At 42.3% G+C, this 20,653-nt stretch overlaps 1 protein-coding gene across 4 annotated transcripts in view; it reads right to left on the bottom strand.

The window, feature by feature from the left end:
- Window positions 1-2,422: 2,422 nt before the first annotated feature.
- Window positions 2,423-20,653, bottom strand: part of ST3GAL3 (ST3 beta-galactoside alpha-2,3-sialyltransferase 3) — a 236,055-nt gene continuing 217,824 nt past the window's right edge. For all 4 annotated transcript variants that reach the window (XM_066623644.1, XM_066623643.1, XM_066623641.1 and 1 more), the window contains one exon: window positions 2,423-8,210. In XM_066623644.1, the coding sequence (XP_066479741.1) occupies window positions 8,121-8,210 (90 nt within the window). In that variant the 3' untranslated portion in view covers window positions 2,423-8,120. The remainder of the gene's footprint in view (window positions 8,211-20,653) is intronic.

The raw sequence follows: 20,653 nt of genomic DNA on the forward strand, positions 1-20,653 counted from the left end.
TGTGTTTTAGATCGAAGGGTTACTTTTCAATGAAGTGAGAAAAATCATTTATCAGTAATGAGTCATACCCAGAAAGTCAGGTGAGTAAAATCAAAATTTACACCAAGTCTTTAGTGGACTCTAAATTGTAAATAGGTAACATACAATTCCTGTTGCATATTATGTACCTGAATTACCTGTGCAGATTCTTCAATATTTAAGACAAAGTTGATCTGTGTAACACAGAGTTAATTAAAGTACACAAGTTTGGCAGAGATGTTTTTCTAATTACTACTAGCCAAATGCCAATTGGCTACCATCTTGCACACTTTTGTACACAGCAGGCATGCATTGATTAGCTATGGGCTACGGTCTCTGAGGCCTGTCATTAGATGATTTCGTTGTTGTGCAAACATACTTGTATGGCTATACTTACAGTGTTATAGTTATAGCTACACCTAGGATATATGGTATAGTCCAAAGCTTCCCAATCTCATGTGGAATATAGAGGTACAGAGTTGCAAGTACCAGCCTCTCCTATCTCACCATGCCTTGTATGATTTTTCCCCTCACATTTTTTTTTTTACCAAACCTTCTGACCTTTTTCTTTATTCTTGAACCTTGCACTATTGCACAATAAGTCCTTCCTTACTACTGCTGGAGATAAGTCATCTTGGGCCTATTTTACCAGTTTTGAAATTTTTGAAATTTTTTTTTAACAAGCTATTACTTCCTTGCAACTAAATGTAAATGTGCCTGTTCCACAGCACTGGCCCACATCCACTGTTATATATGTCGTCTCTTGCTTACTTAATTGGTAGGTGATGCACACCTGCATATAATTCCATTTGTATTCAGCTTTTGAGACAAGGACTTGTAGAGTTTTTAATATGAGAGAGAGAGAGAGAGAGAGAGAGAGAGAGAGAGATAAGTTCTATGTAGCACTGCCACAACTCCATCACCATCACTGTCAATTACACAGACAGCAGATGAATTAGTACCAAATGAGGCCTCAGGCAAAACACTTGATACGCAAGTGTAAGCAATCCTGGGATGGGTATAACTTAGGATAGCAGACTGAACACTGATACTAGCTATTTCAAACTAACAGCAGCAAATACAAAACCATAGCATTTAACAGACACTCTACTTCTAATCAGAACAAGGTCATTGCTTTAGTATTGCCTTTAAGTCAATTGGCTACAGGCCCAGCTAAGGCCCCATTTGGGTATGTGTGGATAAGCTGCAACTTCCTCAAATGCCTCAGAGCTGACACACCCGGACACAAGCAGGAAAGAGTCATAATACCCATAAGAGTACTAAGCTGGAGCAAGGGCCATGGAGGCAAGTTTTTTGTATGCCTTTTCTTCCGGCCTTCTTGTCACAATAACTGGACATGTGGAGGAGAACAGAACCGCACTAACACCACAGCGGCATAGCCAATGTCCAAGCAATGTGGAGGAAGATTGGGGCTCAAAGACCAAGGCAAGGTGCAGGAGTATGGTGCCCAAATTATGAATGAGCACAATAGGAGACTGTATATAGACACAGATCTGCCTGGCACACAAGTCAAGGCAGGAACTTGCAATTAGAACTTCCATGGTTTATGGAACCATGGTTCCATAACCATAAACCATAAACAATGGTTTATGGAGCATAAGTGAATGCACTAGAGCCTTAATTCTTCTCTTAAACAGAACATTTTTTATGCTTTCACATTTTCTCAATTGGGTTGTTGAAGGCCATAATTCCAGAGCTTTTTGTTAAAGAATGTGGCTTAGTGACCTGAGAACGGATCCATCTCCAGCGTATCCCTTTAGGCTATGGCATAATACAACAGGGCTTTGCAGTGATCACAGGGCTGATTGAAAAAGGGGCTCTCCACCCCTAGAATTCTGGAGGATAAGTTCATCACAGGTTACAACTCGTGATGAGTATGTGCACCCCCTGATTTTAGAAGTAGGCTACCTCAGAATACCAGATGCCAGGGAGGGCACCAGGACACAGGTCTCTTATGGTCTTGTGTGCTCCCTGAGGCATCTGGTGGGCCACTATGAGATACAGGAAGCTGGACTAGATGGGCCTATGGCCTGATCCAGCAGGGTTCTTCTTATGGTTTGGTGAGGGAAACAAGGAAGTAAGGGCAATGAGGAAGTGTGCTTTGATCTGTTGGGTCATGTGAACCAGACCTTTATTAACTGCTTAAAAAGTACCCCTTTTACCAATTAGTTCTTCTCTGGAAAAAATTATCATAGGAAGGATGCTCTAAACTCTGCTCCCATAGGAATTACTCTTTATAACTCAGGTGTTGCTTCTTGTTATGACTACAGCAGCTGTTTGAGGAATCTATGAAAGTGAGTGGAAGAATAAAACCTACTGTAGGCACCCACCCTTCAGATCTACTTGGGAGAATACAGGGAGATGGAGGAAAAGAGACTTGGAACACTCTTTTTTATAGTTTTATTGCTTCCATGATATGAATAAGTCACAAGCGACTTGGGGGCTCACACATCCCATTTTCTCTTCCTTAACTACAAGGAAAGTTCAAACAATAGAAACTACACTATTAATAAACTCTGCATGTTCTAATACTTCTTCACAAGCCCATCAACAGAGTGGGCCTCTTCACCATCCATTGCAATCTGGTTCAGTCTCTCTGTCGACAGTGCCAACAAAGGCCCAGAGCTCTTCAAATGATATATAGAATGACAATGTTCACAGCACAGTCGGTGCCAGGGCAGATGGCGGGTAGTGAATATCCTGGAAAAGCTTCTCCTGCTGAGGCTCAGTGGGAGTGGAGAAGCATTTGACTAGCCCATCTCCAAGAGCTGTATGCTCACTAGGGCAACAAAGTTGCTGCTTGGAAAAGGATCTGCCACACTTTCAATGGAGTGTACAAAACAACATGTAAAATGAAGATTCTGACACTGAGGAAATAGTTGCAAAAATTGAACTGGCCTCAAACATAGCAATTGTCACATACAATGTCAGTTTTCACAGAAAATGCCTGAAGGCAACAGTGTTGAAATTCCAGCCAAGATCACCAGACAAATAGTAGACAGCAGTGACTGCTTCCAGTACAAGCCACCAGAGAGTTCAGCAGTCTCCACGGCAAAAGGAAGGCAGTGAGCAACAGAAGCAGCAGGAAAAACACTTCCTCCTTTCAAACCTTCATATCTGCTCTGCTGTATGTTCATCATCCCAATGTATAACTGGATTGCCTGAGGCAAGTCATTCTCTCCCTGCTTCCATTCCCTATTTGCAAAATGTAGGGCGGCAACCTCTAACCAAGTAAGTAGTCAGACAAATAGGTTAAAAAGATTCTGATTGAATAAAAAGGTGACCCAATTAACTGGGTAGATTTTTTTTACTTTAATACAAATAGTTATAAAAATTGCAGATGGAAGCATGTCTTGAAAGATGTATTCCTTTCTTTCCTTCAAACAGAATACCTCTTCTCAGAGGATGCACATATGCATTATCAAAAAACAAAGTATGATTTTTTTTTTTGCTTCAGGGTTATGGTTTTTATGCATATGGAAATTTAAATACTAAATTTACTAAACCATATAGGAGTGACTAAGATTTCTTTAACTTGATGACAGCTCTTAAAAATGGGAATGATAATGACCTACACCAGAGAGTTTTTGTGAAGCTGAATCAAATAAAGATTATAAAATAAAATGAATACTATATTTTACTTTTGCATATGAGCAACTGAATCAACATATGCAAACAAACACCGACTGTTTTTATTTTTTCTTCTCTCAGAAGAGAAAAGCAACCTTAGCACAGGAAGGGGGGGGTGGATTGAGGGAAGCGAGAGCTTTTAGTCTTCAGACACTTCTCCAATTTGACTGCCCTAGCAAGATACATGGCAACCTGGATGGAAAGGGCATGCACTGAGAGGCAGCTGACATCCAACAGTACTAGAACAGCAGAGGTTTTTTGTGACACAGATTAGAAGAGAGGGCATCTCCTATCACTCTTCATCACATCTGCAAAAATGACAATAGCACCATTTCCAACATCAGCAAACACACCTGGCACTATCTGGGGAAGAGCCTGGGTAATCCTTAAACTCAAGGCAGGAGAATGAGAAGCCCAACACAGTGCCATGTAGCACAGAAACCAGCAAGAGCATCTTTTTAATCCACTGAGAGTGCCTCTTAACAAATTCACATTATAGCCCTGCTGTCTGTGTGGCATGACTGTATGGCTTGATTATCAATGGGAGACCCAACAATGCTTAGTGTGATGGTACTCTGCCTCCCCAAATGTGACTCATTCATGGTCTCTTTGGCATTATCAGAACAGCCATCCAGACTGTGTATGGCAATGAAGGGAACTGCATGTTTTCCATAAATTTCTGTAATGCTACCTTGGAATGATCTCAGTCATTAATGTGGAGGTGATGTTTCTTCTCGAACTCTGTAAGATTGGTTGTTCGTTGTACATGTCTATTTCCTGCTATTTCCACCAATTAAAAAGTGGTGTTTTAGAAGAGATAACAGCAAAGCCAGCCGCAAGGGAAACAGAGGGTGAAAGAAAAAGACTTGGTTCCAATTTGAAGTGAGGTGGCCTGTCTTGGTGAAACTTGAGTGCAAGTCATGACCTACTCTCCAAGGCCTTTCCCATCCTACTCACAAGAGGGATCTGAGCAGATAAAATATGGATGGACATACGTGTTGGTACATGCTTAACAAACCCAAGGTGTACAGTTTCTGAAAACAGAACCTGGAAGTTTAGTGGAGCAGAAAACAATAACTCAAATGAACTAAATCAAACCATGGAAAGGTTTGCAACTAACAGTGTAGAAAGCTGAGCCAGCCTATTAAACAAGAGCATAGGGAGCTAGAGAATGGACAAAGCAGACATTCTTAAAAATACCATCAAGCTGATGATATTGAGGGAAAAGCTTGTATGTGCTTTGCATATCTTGGAAGAGCTGAACTGGCTTTGGTGGAAGGAGAGAGATCAAAGGTTCACTCCAAACAATTTGGGGAAAAAATATGATCAGATAAAAGAAATGAGGGCAACTATCATTTTTTATCCAAAACACTTATTCCTGTGAAAAATGGGATTACCTCATTAAAAAATTCAATCTAAAACCTTTGGGTTGGTGCAGCAGTAACTATGTGCACAGTATCTTCTTTTGCTCCCATGTAGGAACAGCACGGGGGGGGGGAGGTTTGATGTGGCTGCCACAGTGTTTCCTCCAGGTGAAGTACATTGCTGGTGTGTGTCTATGACGCCACTTTCATTGCCACCTGCTGTCTGGATAGATGGGAAATTAACATATGCCAAACAAGAGCACAGGGTATCTTGCACGGATTGGATAAGCTCAACGGGCACAGTGAAGTGTCTTTACAACTATAAAAAAGCCAGTATAAATGGACCCTGAGCCTGCTGTTGGTAACTTGGTTGTGTCACTTTGCTTCCACCTAGAGGTCTGCCAAATCCAGAATTTCCTTTTGTTTGCCTCCTTATCTCACTCATATACCTGCTCTATGTTTCCTATCTGTGAGCAACCCCTAGCAGGTGTTCTCCCCACACATCTGCTAAATCTATATTGGGATTCTCCTATAGTTTTAGATCTATAGATCCTTCTATATTGACAGCTGGAAATTGGATGGTCAGCTGCATTAACAGTGATTGCACCCTCGAAATGACACACACCTCTCTCTCTCTGATACATATTTGCATAGACACAGAACAAGAAATGCATAACCACATACACAGCAGTAGGTAAACAAAACTCAACCTGGTGCTGCAGCTGCCTTATTCCAGACAACTGGACAAGGCAAGTACATTACTTCCAAAGCCTGTGCAGGAGCTCCTATTTTTTACTTCTGCAACCACACACTTCCCATTGCCATGTCCTCCTTGTGGAAGTCCTGTGCCAAGTCAGAAGGCTAACTTACATAACTTATGGGTAGTGGATTGGAATAGAACTGAAGTTCATTGGGTCAGTTTCATATGAATAAGGAAAGAGACCTCTTGGAACTAACCAAAGGTTCATTTAATCCAGCACTGTGTTTCCCACAGTTGCTCATCTAGTACCTCCAAAAAGGACATGCAGGCAACAGTCTTCTGTGCTGTTGCTCCTTATCAGTTGGTATTCAGCTGTATACTGATGCTAAATCTGTAGATTCTGTGTAGCTATCACAACTCACTGATCTGTTTTTCAAGGATTTATCTAATCCAAAGCCATCTAAGCTAGAGGCCATCACCACAGCCCACAGCAGAAATTTCCATACATTATGTGTTGTGTAGAGAACGTCTGGCTACAAGGTCAGTACTCCACACCTTACTATTCATTGTTGGATACAGTAGGTCAATGGTCATGAGGGTTAACAAACAGAGCAGTCATCCAGCTTATGAGGATTCACTACTCAGCCCAAAAACACTTTGAAGCATATTCAACAAAAGCTGCATGCTAAGGAAGCACAGCTAGGCTCAACCCTCACCAGACTGTTGTGTACATTAGGTTAGTGAAAAAGGGAAATGCCACCATCCTGGATCCCTACTCACAGCCTTGAGCTATACTCCAGCAGAGGATCAGCAGAGCTTAGCTCTTGTGTCATGTTGCAGTTGCACCATTCTATACCTAGGTTCTTACTTTTTCAAATGTCCCTGAAAAAAATTAAGAAAATAGTCTAGCTATTACATCTTCATTTGCTCATAAAGTAGAGTGCACAGTGCCCTTGTTAACAGCATCCCAATACTGCTTGGGACACTGAACACTGCAAAACACCGACCCACACTGCAGATGGGCGCCCTTGGCATATACAGACCCTTCAGGTCTATCTGCATGAGGAGAGTAGGGTTGATTTGTTCAGGCTGTCATTCCAATCCATTTAAGGAAAGGCAAGTGAATTCATTAAATGTTCTGTTGGGCTTCATAATCTGTTCCTATGTTAGGATTGGAGGAAGTAATAGTGCCCAAGAGTGCCTCTTGGATGCAAAGAACCCCAGACAAGTGACGTCACTTCACCCTCTCCACAGTTTGGTCACTTTGCACAATATATTTCTGATCTTTCCAACACAAATAGAACACTTGTCCAAATACTGCATCAAAGGGTAGGAGCAAAAAATGCACCCATCTCCTTAAAAATGATGCAGAAAGATTTGGAAACAGATTGAGAAAAAACGCCTGACACGTGAAGGCAAACAAGCAACAAGGTAGTTGCCCACCAGATAATTTCTACCACTGTTTCCACAGGGGCTAAAACACTATCAAGGTAATAGTCACTTAAAACAAGAGCACAATAACATTAGTGAAACATTTCTGGCACCATTCGTTGCTAACACTGATGACTTTTCATATCTTAAGACTTGATTCAAAAATAAATTATTCCCCCCTCCAAATCAAAACCAAAGTACAGGTATCTTCAACGCCATGATGCAGATGCCACCGAAACAAAATCTTGGGGTCTTTCCCAATACGGTCTGTGAGCAACTTGAAAGACAAGTAGAAATCCCTCAACATAATGACATGAGCTGTGTGAGTAGTGGCTGAAGAAGCAGCCAGGTGAATGTTGGCAGCAGTGGCTGCCCCATGAGAAGCAAGGAGTCTGCAGATCCAACAGGCCTCTCAATTGCTCCATCTAGGGCAAAAACAGACCTCAATACCATTGAATTATAGCAGCACCGACAACAGACAAGTCTTGGACGGACTCAGACCCTGCAAAAGGGCCATGGCTGGCACAGAGGCCAGGCGAAGTGCAGTGTGAGGTTAGGTGTCCCATGAAGCCTGTGCACAATCCAGGTTCCATTTTGCACCTTGATATATATTCATGTGCTTCTCAAAAGTCTCTTCATAAAAAATAATATGTTGTACATTCAACCACTATTGCCATTGGCATGGCTCCTGTTCCCATTTGGCACAATTTGTTTTGTTTCACTGGCCTATCTTTGTTCTTTCCAGCGATGTCCCATCTCAAAGAGAAGCTCCACCTGCTGTTCCGAGTGTGGGACCTGCCCTCTCAGACCAATTTCCCAGCAGAGCAAGTGAGAGAGACTTTCCAAGAGCACTGTGCGTCTCTAAGAAGCTGGGATTCTTGCCAAGGACCTCTTGCTGCCCTTGTCCTCAGCTGTATGCTTTTGGCTGTGCCCTTCAGCACAGTGGCTGTGCCTCCTCAGATTCCACTGGTAAGGTCTGTGATTATTCGCGCTTTCACCAGCTTTCGTAGGAATTCCTTCTCCCGCTGGATATTGTGTGTCCAGGACTGCAAGGGTGAGGAGTAGGGGTGGAATGATAGGTAAAGAAGAGAGGTAAATGATAGGTAAAGGAGAGGAAAAAAAGAAAAGAAAAAAAGTCAATCACTGTCTTGGCACAGGTTTCTACATCTCCATCTGGGGCCTTACAGCTCTGATCACAGAGGCCATGCCATGCTAAGCCAGCATGTCAAGAACTTGCTGTGTGCAAGCTTCCACTACAAACACACACGCAAATTTTGATACAATTCTGAATAAGGGAGTACTTTTCATCAGTCTAAAGCAGTGATTTTCAACCTTTTTCATCTCATGGCACACTGACAAAGCACTAAAATTGTCAAGGAACACTTATCAGTTTTTTGACAATTGACCAGGCACACTACACTGACAGAAGGGGCTCACATCCCCCAGTGACCCTATTAACAAATGATCCTCCCCCAAACTCCCATGGCACACCTGCTGACAATCCATGGCACACCAATGTGCCATGGCACAGTGGTTGAAAATGGCTAGTCTAAAGAATGATACAAGAATATTCAAGTCCCAGGGCAGGGTCATACAACCACCTTGCTGATACTAAGGCAATCTGGACAGCAGTTGGATAGGCAACAAACTGGAATGCACAAAATGTTCTTAGGTTCCATGATGGAAGAAAGATGGGATATATTATTCTTAGGGCCCAATCCTCTAGGCCTTCCACTGATGGGATTCCACTGATGGGATCAGAAAGCCCTATCCATTGGCACTGCAGATGCAGTGATGAAGGGTGCTATGCAGCTGCCAGTACAAATGGTTGACAACCATGTGCATGTGCCACTGGAGCACCCAGCCACGACCACTGACGTACTCCCCACAGGGAGGGGGAGTAACAGGGTGTTTGGGGGATTGTGTCAGGGAGCGAGGAGGTGAATCTGGCAGCAGTTGTGCATACCAGATCTTGTGCCTCATTTTTCAGCTTGCTCCACTCACTCTGCTTCCTGGTTCTCCTTAGACTTATGCCAGTTATATACTGTAGCTGGCAGTCGTCTGAGAAGTCCCATAAGCCATCGGGGGCCTAAACAGAGTAAGGGAAAAATGTCTGCCCTTACTTTTCGCAGGCCTCTTGATCACCCCACCACCACCACCACAGCATGCAGCATTCACCTTCATGGCATGGCTGCATGCTTCAGCATGGCAGGGGATAGGACTGGGTATCTATTCTTCTTAAAAATATTTATATACAGTAGTGCTTTCAAACAAGAAGTAGAAACAAAGTGATTAACATAGCAAAATACAGTATGCTACAAAATATAGATGTAACAAAATAATATTAGAACAAACGATTAGAGAGGTAAAACAGGACAGGGTTTCAAACACTTGGGGTGCATACAGAGAAGTTCATATATCAAGGATTAAATGCCTCAACACTTTAACCATAATGATGGTTTTCATAGGGTGCTTAAAGAGTGGGATAGCAGACTGTCCCTTCAACACATAATTGTGTGTGTGTGTTGGGGGGTGGGGAGTCTGTTATTCTACAATTAGAGGACAAATTTTATTTTTAATCAACTGATCTGAAGAAAAAAAAAAAAAGATCTTGGACATATACCGTTGAATATAAAATTAAGATCTGCCACCTTCAGAATATTCAACATGGCACCGTAAAATATGGAAGCCAATGTGGGAATTCTGCTGCCCATTCAGACATGTTTTCTTTGTTTCCAAACCAGACACATGTAACCAACTAAAGTAAGACCATATCTTGCATACTTGCATAATGAACAAAAGTAATAAAAACCTTCAGTTTAACCTAACACATTCATGCAGATCTTCAATGTATATCCAGTGTTCACCCCATCCCATTCATTTCACTGGAGGCAGCAGTTGTGCACATACAATGAACATGTACATGTACATGTTCCATATACAAAACAGACAGAGTGACAGAAAAGACATTACAAGGGTCTGGCTTTTTCTCAGAACTTCTTCTTAAAGGACTGTTCGGACAAGCTGTGGTTGAGCTTTTAGCGACCTGTTTATATGCCAGATAGAACTTGTAACTCCTGACTAAGAGGAAGGATTTCAAAAGACAGAACTGTATTCAGATCTCTTCCATAAATGGAAATTGGGGTGGAACTGCATAGTATGAGGCAAATATTGGTTTCTTGCTTTTGCCTTGTAAAACTAATGAGGGGGTGGATATTTGCATGGGAGAAGTATTGGGTGGGAGAGAGTGCCCTTTTCCTGCCTGCTAATTCTCCCCTGCAAATCCCACAACGTGGCTTATTTACTCTGACTAGAAATGGGGGGAATTTTCAGGGGAGAGAGAGCAGCCTTAAACCCTTAATGTGCCCTGCGCTAAAAACATGTACCCCCTAAGCTGACGACTTCCACTATTTATATCATTTTGTTCTATGCTTCTGTATTTGAACCCCCAAATGATACACTGCCACAGCTTACATCTCCAAGGTTAATTCCCTTTCCATTTCATCTATTTTTTTCTAGATGCTAGAAAACAAACAGAAGCTGAGCTTGAAAATGCTGGGAGCTGTACTGTATCTAATAGGTTAATCATGCAGAACATTTCAGACATGGTTATTACTGGGCCATGAAGACAGCTAATCGCTATCTCGTGCCATGGCTGGCAGGGAGTGAGCAGCAGGGGCAGAGCTGAGGTCAAGAGGATGCGCACTCTGTTTTCCAGAAGGATAAGGAGAAACCTCCTAGAATTCCCCTCATCATCTTTGAATGGGAGTTGGATCCCCTGCCTGGTAGATACAAACCAACAACAACTTTCTCCAAAGTGGTAAAATCAGGATCACAGGTCCTGGAAATTGCTTGTCAGAGTTGTGTTTACAACTTCTTATCAGCATCTTCATGCATCACAGTGACAAATCCTTTGCCTCACAAGGTCACTAAACAGGTCATGCAAACTGAGAGGCTACCAGCATCTCTTTAAACCTTACATGCTTTCAGCATTGGCATTCAGATATTCATAGAGAGTTTAAGGCAAGAGCCACTTCAAGAGTTCAAGCACTACTGATCTAAAAGAAATAGCAAAACACCAGACATAAAATCAATTGGATTAGAAATATAACAAAAAATTCCAAGACTAAATTCCACTGTTTTATAAGGGGACTTAAGATGTGCTGTTGGAAGGAGTGAGGAAATTCCCAAACAGGGACTTCAACAGATAGGCATCTTGTTCAGCTGACAGAAACTGACAGCTGGAAAGTGAATGCCAAGTGCTTGCTAACAGGCACAGGGACCAAGTTTAGAAAAGCTGCATACAGTAGTGATCTTTTATCTATGGGTGCTTCAGCTTCCAGATAACAAGAGACCTCATCCTGGTGCCCTCCCTTGCATCTGGAATTCTGACATAGCCCATTTCTAAAATCAAGAGGTTACACATACATATCATGGCTTGTAACCCGTAATGGATTTTTCCTCCAGAAACTTGTCCGATTCCCTTTTAAAGGCGTCCAGGCCGGATACCATCACCACAACCTGTGGCAAGGAGTTCCACAGATCAACCACATGCTGAGTAAATAAATATTTTCTTTTGTCTGCTCTAACTCTCCCAACACTCAATTTTAGTGGATGTCCCCTGGTTCTGGTGTTATGTGAGAGTGTAAAGAGCATCTCTCTGTCCACTCTGTCCATCCCCTGCATAATTTTGTATGTCTCAATCATGTCCCCCCTCAGGCGTCTCTTTTCTAGGCTGAAGAGGCCCAAACGCCGTAGCCTTTCCTCATAAGGAAGGTGCCCCAGCCCCGTAATCATCTTAGTCGCTCTCTTTTGCACCTTTTCCATTTCCACTACGTCTTTTTTGAGAGGCGGTGACCAGAACTGGACACTATACTCCAGGTGTGGCCTTACCATCGAATTGTACAACGGCATTATAATACTAGCCGTTTTGTTCTCAATACCTTTTCTAATGATCCCAAGCATAGAATTCAACTTCTTAACTGCCACCGCACACTGGGTCGACACTTTCATCGACCTGTCCACCACCACCTCAAGATCTCTCTCCTGATCTGCCACAGACAGCTCAGAACCCATCAGCCTATATGTGAAGTTTTGATTTTTTGCCCCAATGTGCATGACTTTACACTTACTGACATTGAAGCGCATCTGCCATTTCGCAGCCCATTCTGCCAGTCTGGAGAGATCCTTCTGGAGCTCCTCACAATCACTTCTGGTCTTCACCAGTTTGGTGTCGTATGCAAACTTAGCCACCTCACTGCTCACCCCTGTCTCCAGGTCATTTATGAAGAGGTTGAAAAGCACCGGTCCCATGACAGATCCTTGGGGCACACCGCTTTTCACCTCTCTCCATTGTGAAAATTGCCCATTGACACCCACTCTCTGTTTCCTGGTCTTCAACCAGTTCTCAATCCATGAGAACACCTGCCCTCTAATTCCCTGACTGTGGAGTTTTTTTAGTAGCCTTTGGTGAGGGACTGTGTCGAACGCCTTCTGAAAGTCCAGATATATAATGTCTATGGGTTCTCCCGCATCCACAAGCCTGTTGACCTTTTCAAAGAATTCTATAAGGTTTGTGAGGCAAGACTTACCCTTATAGAAGTCATGCTGATTCTCCCTCAGCAAGGTTTGTTTGTCTATGTGTTTTGAGATTCTATCTTTGATGAGGCATTCCACCATCTTACCCGGTATAGATGTTAGGCTGACTGGCCTATAGTTTCCCGGGTCCCCCACTTTCCCTTTTAAAGATTGGTGTGACATTTGCTATCCTCCAATCTTCTGACACCGTGGACGCTTTTAGGGACAAGTTGCATATTTTAGTCAAGAGATCAGCAACTTCATTCTTCAATTCCTTAATAACTCTAGGGTGGATGCCATCAGGGCCCGGTGACTTATTGATCTTTAATTTATCAATGAGGTCTGAAACATCTTCTCTTTTAACCTCTTCTCTTTTTAACCTCTTCTCTTTTAACCTCTATCTGACTTAATTCCTTGGTCAGGAGGGGCCGTTCGGGCAGCAGTATCTGCCCGAGGTCTTCTGCCATGAAGACAGATACAAATTTAATTTCTCCACCATCTCTAAGTCTCCTTTTATCTCCCTTTTCCCTCCCTCACCATCCAGAGGGCCAACCGCTTCTCTGGCGGGTTTCCTGCTTCTAACATATTTGAAGAAGCTTTTATTATTCCCCTTAATGTTGGCCATGTGTTCCTCATAGTCTCTCTTGGCCTCCCGTATCATGTTCTTACATTTCTTTTGCCACTGTTTATGTTCCTTTTTATTCTCCTCATTAGGGCAAGACTTCCATTTATGGAAGGAAGCTTTCTTGCCCTTTACAGCCTCTCTAACTTGGCTGGTTAGCCATGCGGGCACCCTCCTGGACTTAGTCGAGCCCTTCTTCCTTTGCGGTATACACTTCCGCTGGCCCTCTATTACTGTTGATTTGAGCAACCTCCATGCTCTCTGTAGAGACTGGACTCTTTTTACCTTCCCTTTCAACCTCCTTCTAACCAGCCTCCTCATTTGAGGGAAGTCCGCTTGTCGGAAATCAAGGGTTTTTGTGAGAGATTTGCCTGGTATTCTTCCCCCAATGTGCATGTCGAAACGGATCGCAGCATGATCACTGTTCCCCGATGGCTCAGTAACACTGACATCTCTAACTGGGTCCTGAGTACCGCACAATATTAAATCCAGAGTCACCTGTCCTCTGATGGGCTCCATGACTAGCTGCCCTAAGGCACAGTCATTTAGCATGTCAAGGAATCCGGTCTTCTTTTCGTGACCAGAACACAAATTGACCCAGTCAATATGAGGATAATTGAAGTCCCCCATGATTACAACCCTGTCCCTCCTTGTCACCTCCCTGATCTGTTTCCTCATTTCAAGGTCCCCTTCCGATTTCTGGTCTGGAGGACGATAGTATGCCCCCAGTATTACATCGCTCCTCAGGCCTGGTAATTTAACCCACAGATATTCTACGGTGGAGTCGGATCCACCTTCAATCTCTACTTTGCTGGATTCTATCCCTTCCTTAACATAAACGGCCACCCCACCTCCAGCACGCCCCTCCCTGTCCCTCCTGTAGAGTTTATAGCCAGGGACTGCGGTATCCCACTGATTCTCCGCATTCCACCAGGTTTCCGTTATGCCCACTATGTCAATGTTTTCCCTTGTCACCAGACATTCCAGTTCTCCCATCTTTGCTCGGAGACTTTGGGCATTTGCATAAAAGCAAATCGCAAAATCGCAAAAAGCAAGATGCAAATTGCAAAAGCAAAATAAAAAAAAACAAATTGGTGCAAGGGTCACTGAAAGCATCTTCAGCTATTAATTTTGTGATGCAGCAATGCAGGAAAAGACAAGAAGCTCATCTCCAGCACCAGCTCAGATTTACCAATTATTGAACTAAATCTGACTGCAAAGTGACAGATTTAGCTAATCAGGCAAATAAAACTGCATTCCAGAGCGTAACTGAGATGGGAAGAGTATGTGGTGGGGGCGGAGAAAAGAAAATGCTGCAGTTTCTAAGGGAGAAAGAAAAAAGAAGACCAAGCAAACAGTGGTGTCCGCAACATGACGTGGCTATTGATGCCATTAGTGGATTTGGCAGTCCAGGAGCGCACATGGGGCGGGGGGGGGGGTGTCCATCACAGGGATGCTACTTATCTGGACCATAAATCAGCTGCAGTGGAGTTCTGTGTCCTCATAAGACTCACTGGATGAGATGACATCTGGGATCCTTTCAAGCCCCACCCGAGGGTATCTCAGACAACACACTGAGAAAACGCATTTCCCAATATTTTGCTACTACCTCCTTAGGAAAACTTATACTGGGCAACAATTCTATTCAGATAGGTCAGAGAGCAACATCTGCTTTAAGCTCTGATTTTTCCTACTTCCAAGAGTGGGTCATTTCTAGCCCAATGTCTTGCTTATGGCAGGTTTCCTGCTATGCTTTGTAGAGCGGTATGGTTCGTCCTACTCAAGTGCCTAAAAGAGCAGGCAAGTCAGCAGACTGCTTGGTCCTATGGAACATGGATTTTATTTAACTCAATGGTGTAATCTATTGTATTGCTTGTCCTCCACTGTTCTGTGTTCCCTGAAGCAGTGGACAGACTCCAGTTATGGCAAATGACTTACATGACATGCAATGGTACCCTACCCAGTAACCTTTTCTCTATACAAGGAATACAAACTCAGGGATTATGCCAAGAAACCACATTTTCAGAACAATCTTTGCCTCAGACAACCCATGAATATTATTACTGGAACTGAGCCCTAGAGGAACACATTTGTAGCCTGTTAGGCAAACTTCTCGGTCCACTCCTTTTGTGTTCCCCCTTTCTCAATTTCTTATTTCCAACAAGGAGTCTGAACTGTTCTCAGTTGTGCAAACAAACCTGCTGGCAGTCTGAAGGGATGACAGAAATAACAGATTTCTGTGTGTTCCAGCCAGAATGCTCCATGTGGTATTAAAAAAAAAAACAAAAAAACCCTCACCCTGCTCTCTGGGGATCAAGATAGGATTTCCTCTGTTTACAGTCTTGATTGGACTGTCTGATATTGTGCTCCATCAGTGGTAACAGGAGCAAGGGGAGAAGAAAGAAAGCTGCTCTACACAATAAAAGGTGAAATGTATTCCTTGGAATTCTGGGCGCATTCCTTAGAGCAAGTGCGTGACAGAGCGGATGAGGACAAGAGAAACAGCAGGCATGGTGAATATCATGATTTGAGTCACTTGCACTCTGTTCATACCATTATTCCTTTTCCTCTGCAGGCTTTTAAAACATTTTCTTGAACATGTCCAGCCAAAGATGATCCACTTGCCTGCTTTTCTCTCACTTGCTGCCCCCATTTACATAGAGCAGGTGGAGAACTAAATCAGGCTAGATTAAAATGGGTGATAAAACATCCCAACAGGAAGAAAAGCTTCCCAGCCACAGCCAATTAGCCTCACTGCAGTTGCTGGACCCGTGTTATCAGACATACTTATCTTGATGGCCAGTATACCAAAATCCCATAAAGATTAAATCGCAGGAGAGAAACTGATAAGACGATGGCCCCTGTTGCTTAAGGATGGCAGGCTAGGGACAGGGACATTTCCTGAAATGCCCTGGTACTAATGCATTTGTCACCTGACAAAAAGCCAGCCATATGTCTAAGAAATTGTGCTGCTGAATGCTGCAGAAAAGCTCCCTATTTACCATCTGTGGATTATCATTCTACCACTTCCAGGTTAACCAGTTCTTCTCTGGTTGCACACATTCTCCTGTCTGTAATGCTACTCTGTGTTGAACGTACCATTTAATCTCTACTTTCATTTTTTGCATGCCTCTTACTGATAAATTTTTTTCCTGCTAGGAATATTTTTCAAATACGGGTTTCATGGCATTTCTAGGGATGTATAATCTACAGCTATGGAAAGCAGGGATAGGGGGGACATTATGGAGCAACCAGGGGAAAAGGAAGACAGGGCTTCTGTACTTTGAATAATGTGTAGAAGAGGTAATGTTGGCACATAGCCTTGACACAGGAGTAAGAAATGCTGAACTTGCAGAAATTCCCTCTTCTTCACAACTGCTGAAGACCTAGGAGTCCTGTCCCCCTTGGCATCTGGTCATTTTATTTCTAAAACTGAGGAAGGGAGAGGGAACTAACAAGGTGATGCTATTTATCAAATTATACTCTTGCAGAAAATGTCCAGGGGCTTAGCTGATAAGTTCACTGACTAGCAGATACAACAGGTATTACTCAGATTTCTTTTGTCCACTCTGGTTCCTTTATCCCTTTTATAGCTCAATCCTAAATACATTTACTTAGAAATAATTCTCACTGATCTCAATAGGATTTGCTTCCAGGTAAAAACCTGGTAAAAATCTCTTAACTGAATGGGGAGCCAGATTCAAATGTTATTCTATATAAACCACTGTCTACTAAAATGATGTTAGATAGGTGAGAGTTAACTAGCTTTACAAGGATTAAACTGGATCTGGATAGAAGGAATCAGTATGTCTAATGAGTGCTGTCTGGATTTATTTAGACTCTGCCTCCATGTGGCTGGCAAAGAAAGTGACTCAGTAGTAAGATTTACTACCCAAAAAGGAAGCCAAGGCATATGTGCACCACAGATGTGCACAAACACCTAGGTGCAAAAGAAAGTAATAGCATTCAGGGAAAGAGAGTCACACCAGTGAAAGCAAAAAATAATTCTCGGGACACACAAAGCTAAGGTTTTCAGAGAGTTACTTGGAAAAACACTATTTTTTTGTTTTGTTAAAAGACTTGGTGAGAATAAGAGTCTTGTTATCAGCTGCATTTTGCATTTTTAAACCTTAGTTTAGACACAAGATTAAGTATGTAAGCAGCTACATTTCATTTACTTTTTTATAGGAGGGAAGCTGAAAAAGGATAGAATAAGTGGGTTTGTTAATTTGTGTAGCAAAGGTACGAAATATCCCCCTGCTAGCCCAGGATTCCTTGAGGAGATTAAAACCAGTTACAGCCTTACAAAGTAAAACCACTTTGATAAATGTCAACCGAGTACATAACAATAGAATTTCCTTATATTGTAATGCCTCTATGAGATCTACTCTTCCTGGGTGTAGTGGATAACCCCTATGCTGGCATTATTCACAAATAGTAATTACTCACAAATTGTCCCATTAATTAGAGTTGTTAGGGTTGTTCAGTCCTTGAGAGGTCTTCTGTACTTTAAGAGTTAAAGTTTCCTTTGCACAGAAAGGAAAATTTTGTCTCTTGTCTCTTGTCTCACAAGGCTCTTGTCTCACAAGCCTCTTGTCTCACAAGGCTGAAGTAATGGGGTGAAATTTCACCAGACAAAACTTTTCTATGCAAACCTTGAAGACACAGCAGCCTTAGCCCACACTAACCATATGCTCTGACTTGATTGTGACTTGAAAGGCATTTTCCACTTTTAATATGCATAGTCAAAAAAGACAGTCTTATTCAATTCTTCTCCTGTTTTTCACAAAAGGCTGTCATCACTGCAGGTCATCAGACAGTGCAAAGTGTGTACTATTTGCATGCTCTGAGTAAATCTGTAGCCACTGCATTTCCCATCCCATTTGTCCACCAGTCTTTTTTCTACAATTTGGCTCTTCCTTAGAGACCTACTGGCCCAAGCAAGCAAAGAGGAGGGGTGTGTAGCCTGATAGAGGAAGCGTACAGCAGGCAGAAGCTGCATTCTTACATGGTGCCTCAGAACATTTAATGGTATATATGCATGCCTGTCAGCCCTATCTGATATCAAACATTTCATTTTTATATGGAGATTTAAGCAGCTTAGAAACCTTTTAATCTCTCAGATGCTGTTCTGTCTTATCTTTCTAAAGTACACTGTTTTTCCAATTGCCTCAATTTTTTCTTCGTCCATCTTAAATGAACTAATACAAGTGAATAACAACTCCCCCCCTTTCTATTTTGAGTAATCTTTCTGTGTTTTTGCTTCTGCTCTCTCAGCAGTCTCCAGCGGCCTAAAGTTAGATCATTAAATTGACCCAGATTGTTAAACTGACCCCAATTCTAAGAAGCAGCAGAATATAATTGGTGTCCCTAGATCTAGAAAAGCCAGAACGTCAGCCCTGGCAGAGCAATGTCATCACTCCCATTAGGTAGACATCTCAAGAGAAGCACCTCAGCCATTGCTGTAGAGATATTCCCCAGAGACCAGAGGTTTTGTGTCATATTTGGAAGAATAGTAAATGTGGCTGAATTAGTTGCTCAAGAGTTGCTCAAGACTGAAATGGTGGGATCCTGAACTTCAGTGGGAGAGTTGAACTGGTTTTCTACTCACAGTTTAACAGTTCTAGGTCAGAAAAATTTGAATCAATTTTCAAGGTAAGTATCAGGGACAACTTCCTGTAACACACATTGGAACAACAGAGAATAGATTGGGAATGAGATAACTTGAACACTTACCAAGCTCTTGTATTGTGCAAATCAGAACTTTCGCATTAAAGACATACCAAAGGTCAGCAACCCCATGTTTGCTACTGAATTACGAACATTGGACATGATTGTACATTTAATAAATTTGAGTGTTTTGGTGGCAGAAGTATTTATAAATTCTGAATGTTTTTTCCCCTTTCAAGAGAGAAAATTATAGCAAAATACAGAGAAGCAATAGTAATGGAAAGACAGACTGGAGACAAATGAGGGTAGACCTATAGTGAAGTACATGCTGATTTCTAGAAACCCTACCCACATCCTTTCCAGTCTTTAAGAACTATATCAGAAACTGCTCACCCTTTTAAAGGCATTTTTCTGCAAGCATAAAGAAAGTAATTTTGCTTTGAAAAAAGGTAGCTCAACATGTAAAGATAGGATGGGAACTATTTGCTTTGACTTCAGGAACTTATTCATGAGGTAGCAAAAGGAAAATGTATTAATTTTAATTCTACTTGTGTTTTGTAACAGAATGACTTCAATGATCTTTTAAAAAAAAGTTAATAAAAAGTGTAGTTCTGACAGGCCCAGGTATGTGGGATTAGGGGTCTGATAAAAAACTTTAGAGAAAATCTGCATCTTTTAATCTTGGATCAGCATAATGGCATATGCTGAAAACAAAAGGGGACCTGGCACACTGAAAAGTAACCCAGCACTTCTAGACAGTGTAATATAGCCTGCTGTTCACAGTCTAAAATTCATTTTGCTTTATATTTGTTCCACAGCTTTTCATGATCTGGTATAAGTTCTATAAACGTCTCCCTTTATTTGTTTTAATTGGGCATGAAGTGTTGCATGGTCAAGGGGTAGGGATCTGAAGTCGGCTGGATTCATTATATCTTAGCCTCAGTTTCCCATAGTAAAATGGAAGAATGAAGGAATTTATAAATACAGGTGGGTCCCAATACCCATAGATCCTGGCACCTGTAGTTTCAGTTACCTGAAATTTCTATGGATACCAGGGACCCACTTCAAAAACATCTGGAAAGTAAAGAAAAAAAAAGCCTGTCACGGGGTGGGGCAAGTCCCTTTCCCTTTAAGATGGTTTAGGCTGGGTGTTGGTTAACCAGGTGTAGGGTATTGATAACTTAAAGAATAAAACCTGGGCTTGGGTGCCTTAAAAGAGAGAGCAGGGGGAAGGGAGCTTACAGCTATTATATTGGAAGCAATACTGAGACTGTAAGATGGTAGTTTTAGCCTTTATTTAGGTAAGATCTTTCTTGTTTTTAAAGCTATTGTGATGCATGTAGTTATGTCTTTTTGGAGCAACTGAAGCTCCCTTAAGCTTTAATAAAAATCTTTTATAAAACATTGGGTGCAGTGATTGACCAAGGACATGTATGATGGGACCTGGGGCTTGGAATGAGCAAAAATAAATAAGCATTGCTCTTGAGGGTGGTGGAGGAGGGTTGAGTCCTGGCTGGTTTGGGGGTCTCCCTTGGTCCTTCCCTACCCCAGGGGTGATGTTTGTTACAAAGCCCCCAATCGCCTCCCCTACCGCTGTGCAGAGAAACCTCTGTATTCTGA

Source organism: Tiliqua scincoides, chromosome 4, assembly GCF_035046505.1.
Source record: "Tiliqua scincoides isolate rTilSci1 chromosome 4, rTilSci1.hap2, whole genome shotgun sequence".
Classification (NCBI taxonomy): domain Eukaryota; kingdom Metazoa; phylum Chordata; class Lepidosauria; order Squamata; family Scincidae; genus Tiliqua; species Tiliqua scincoides.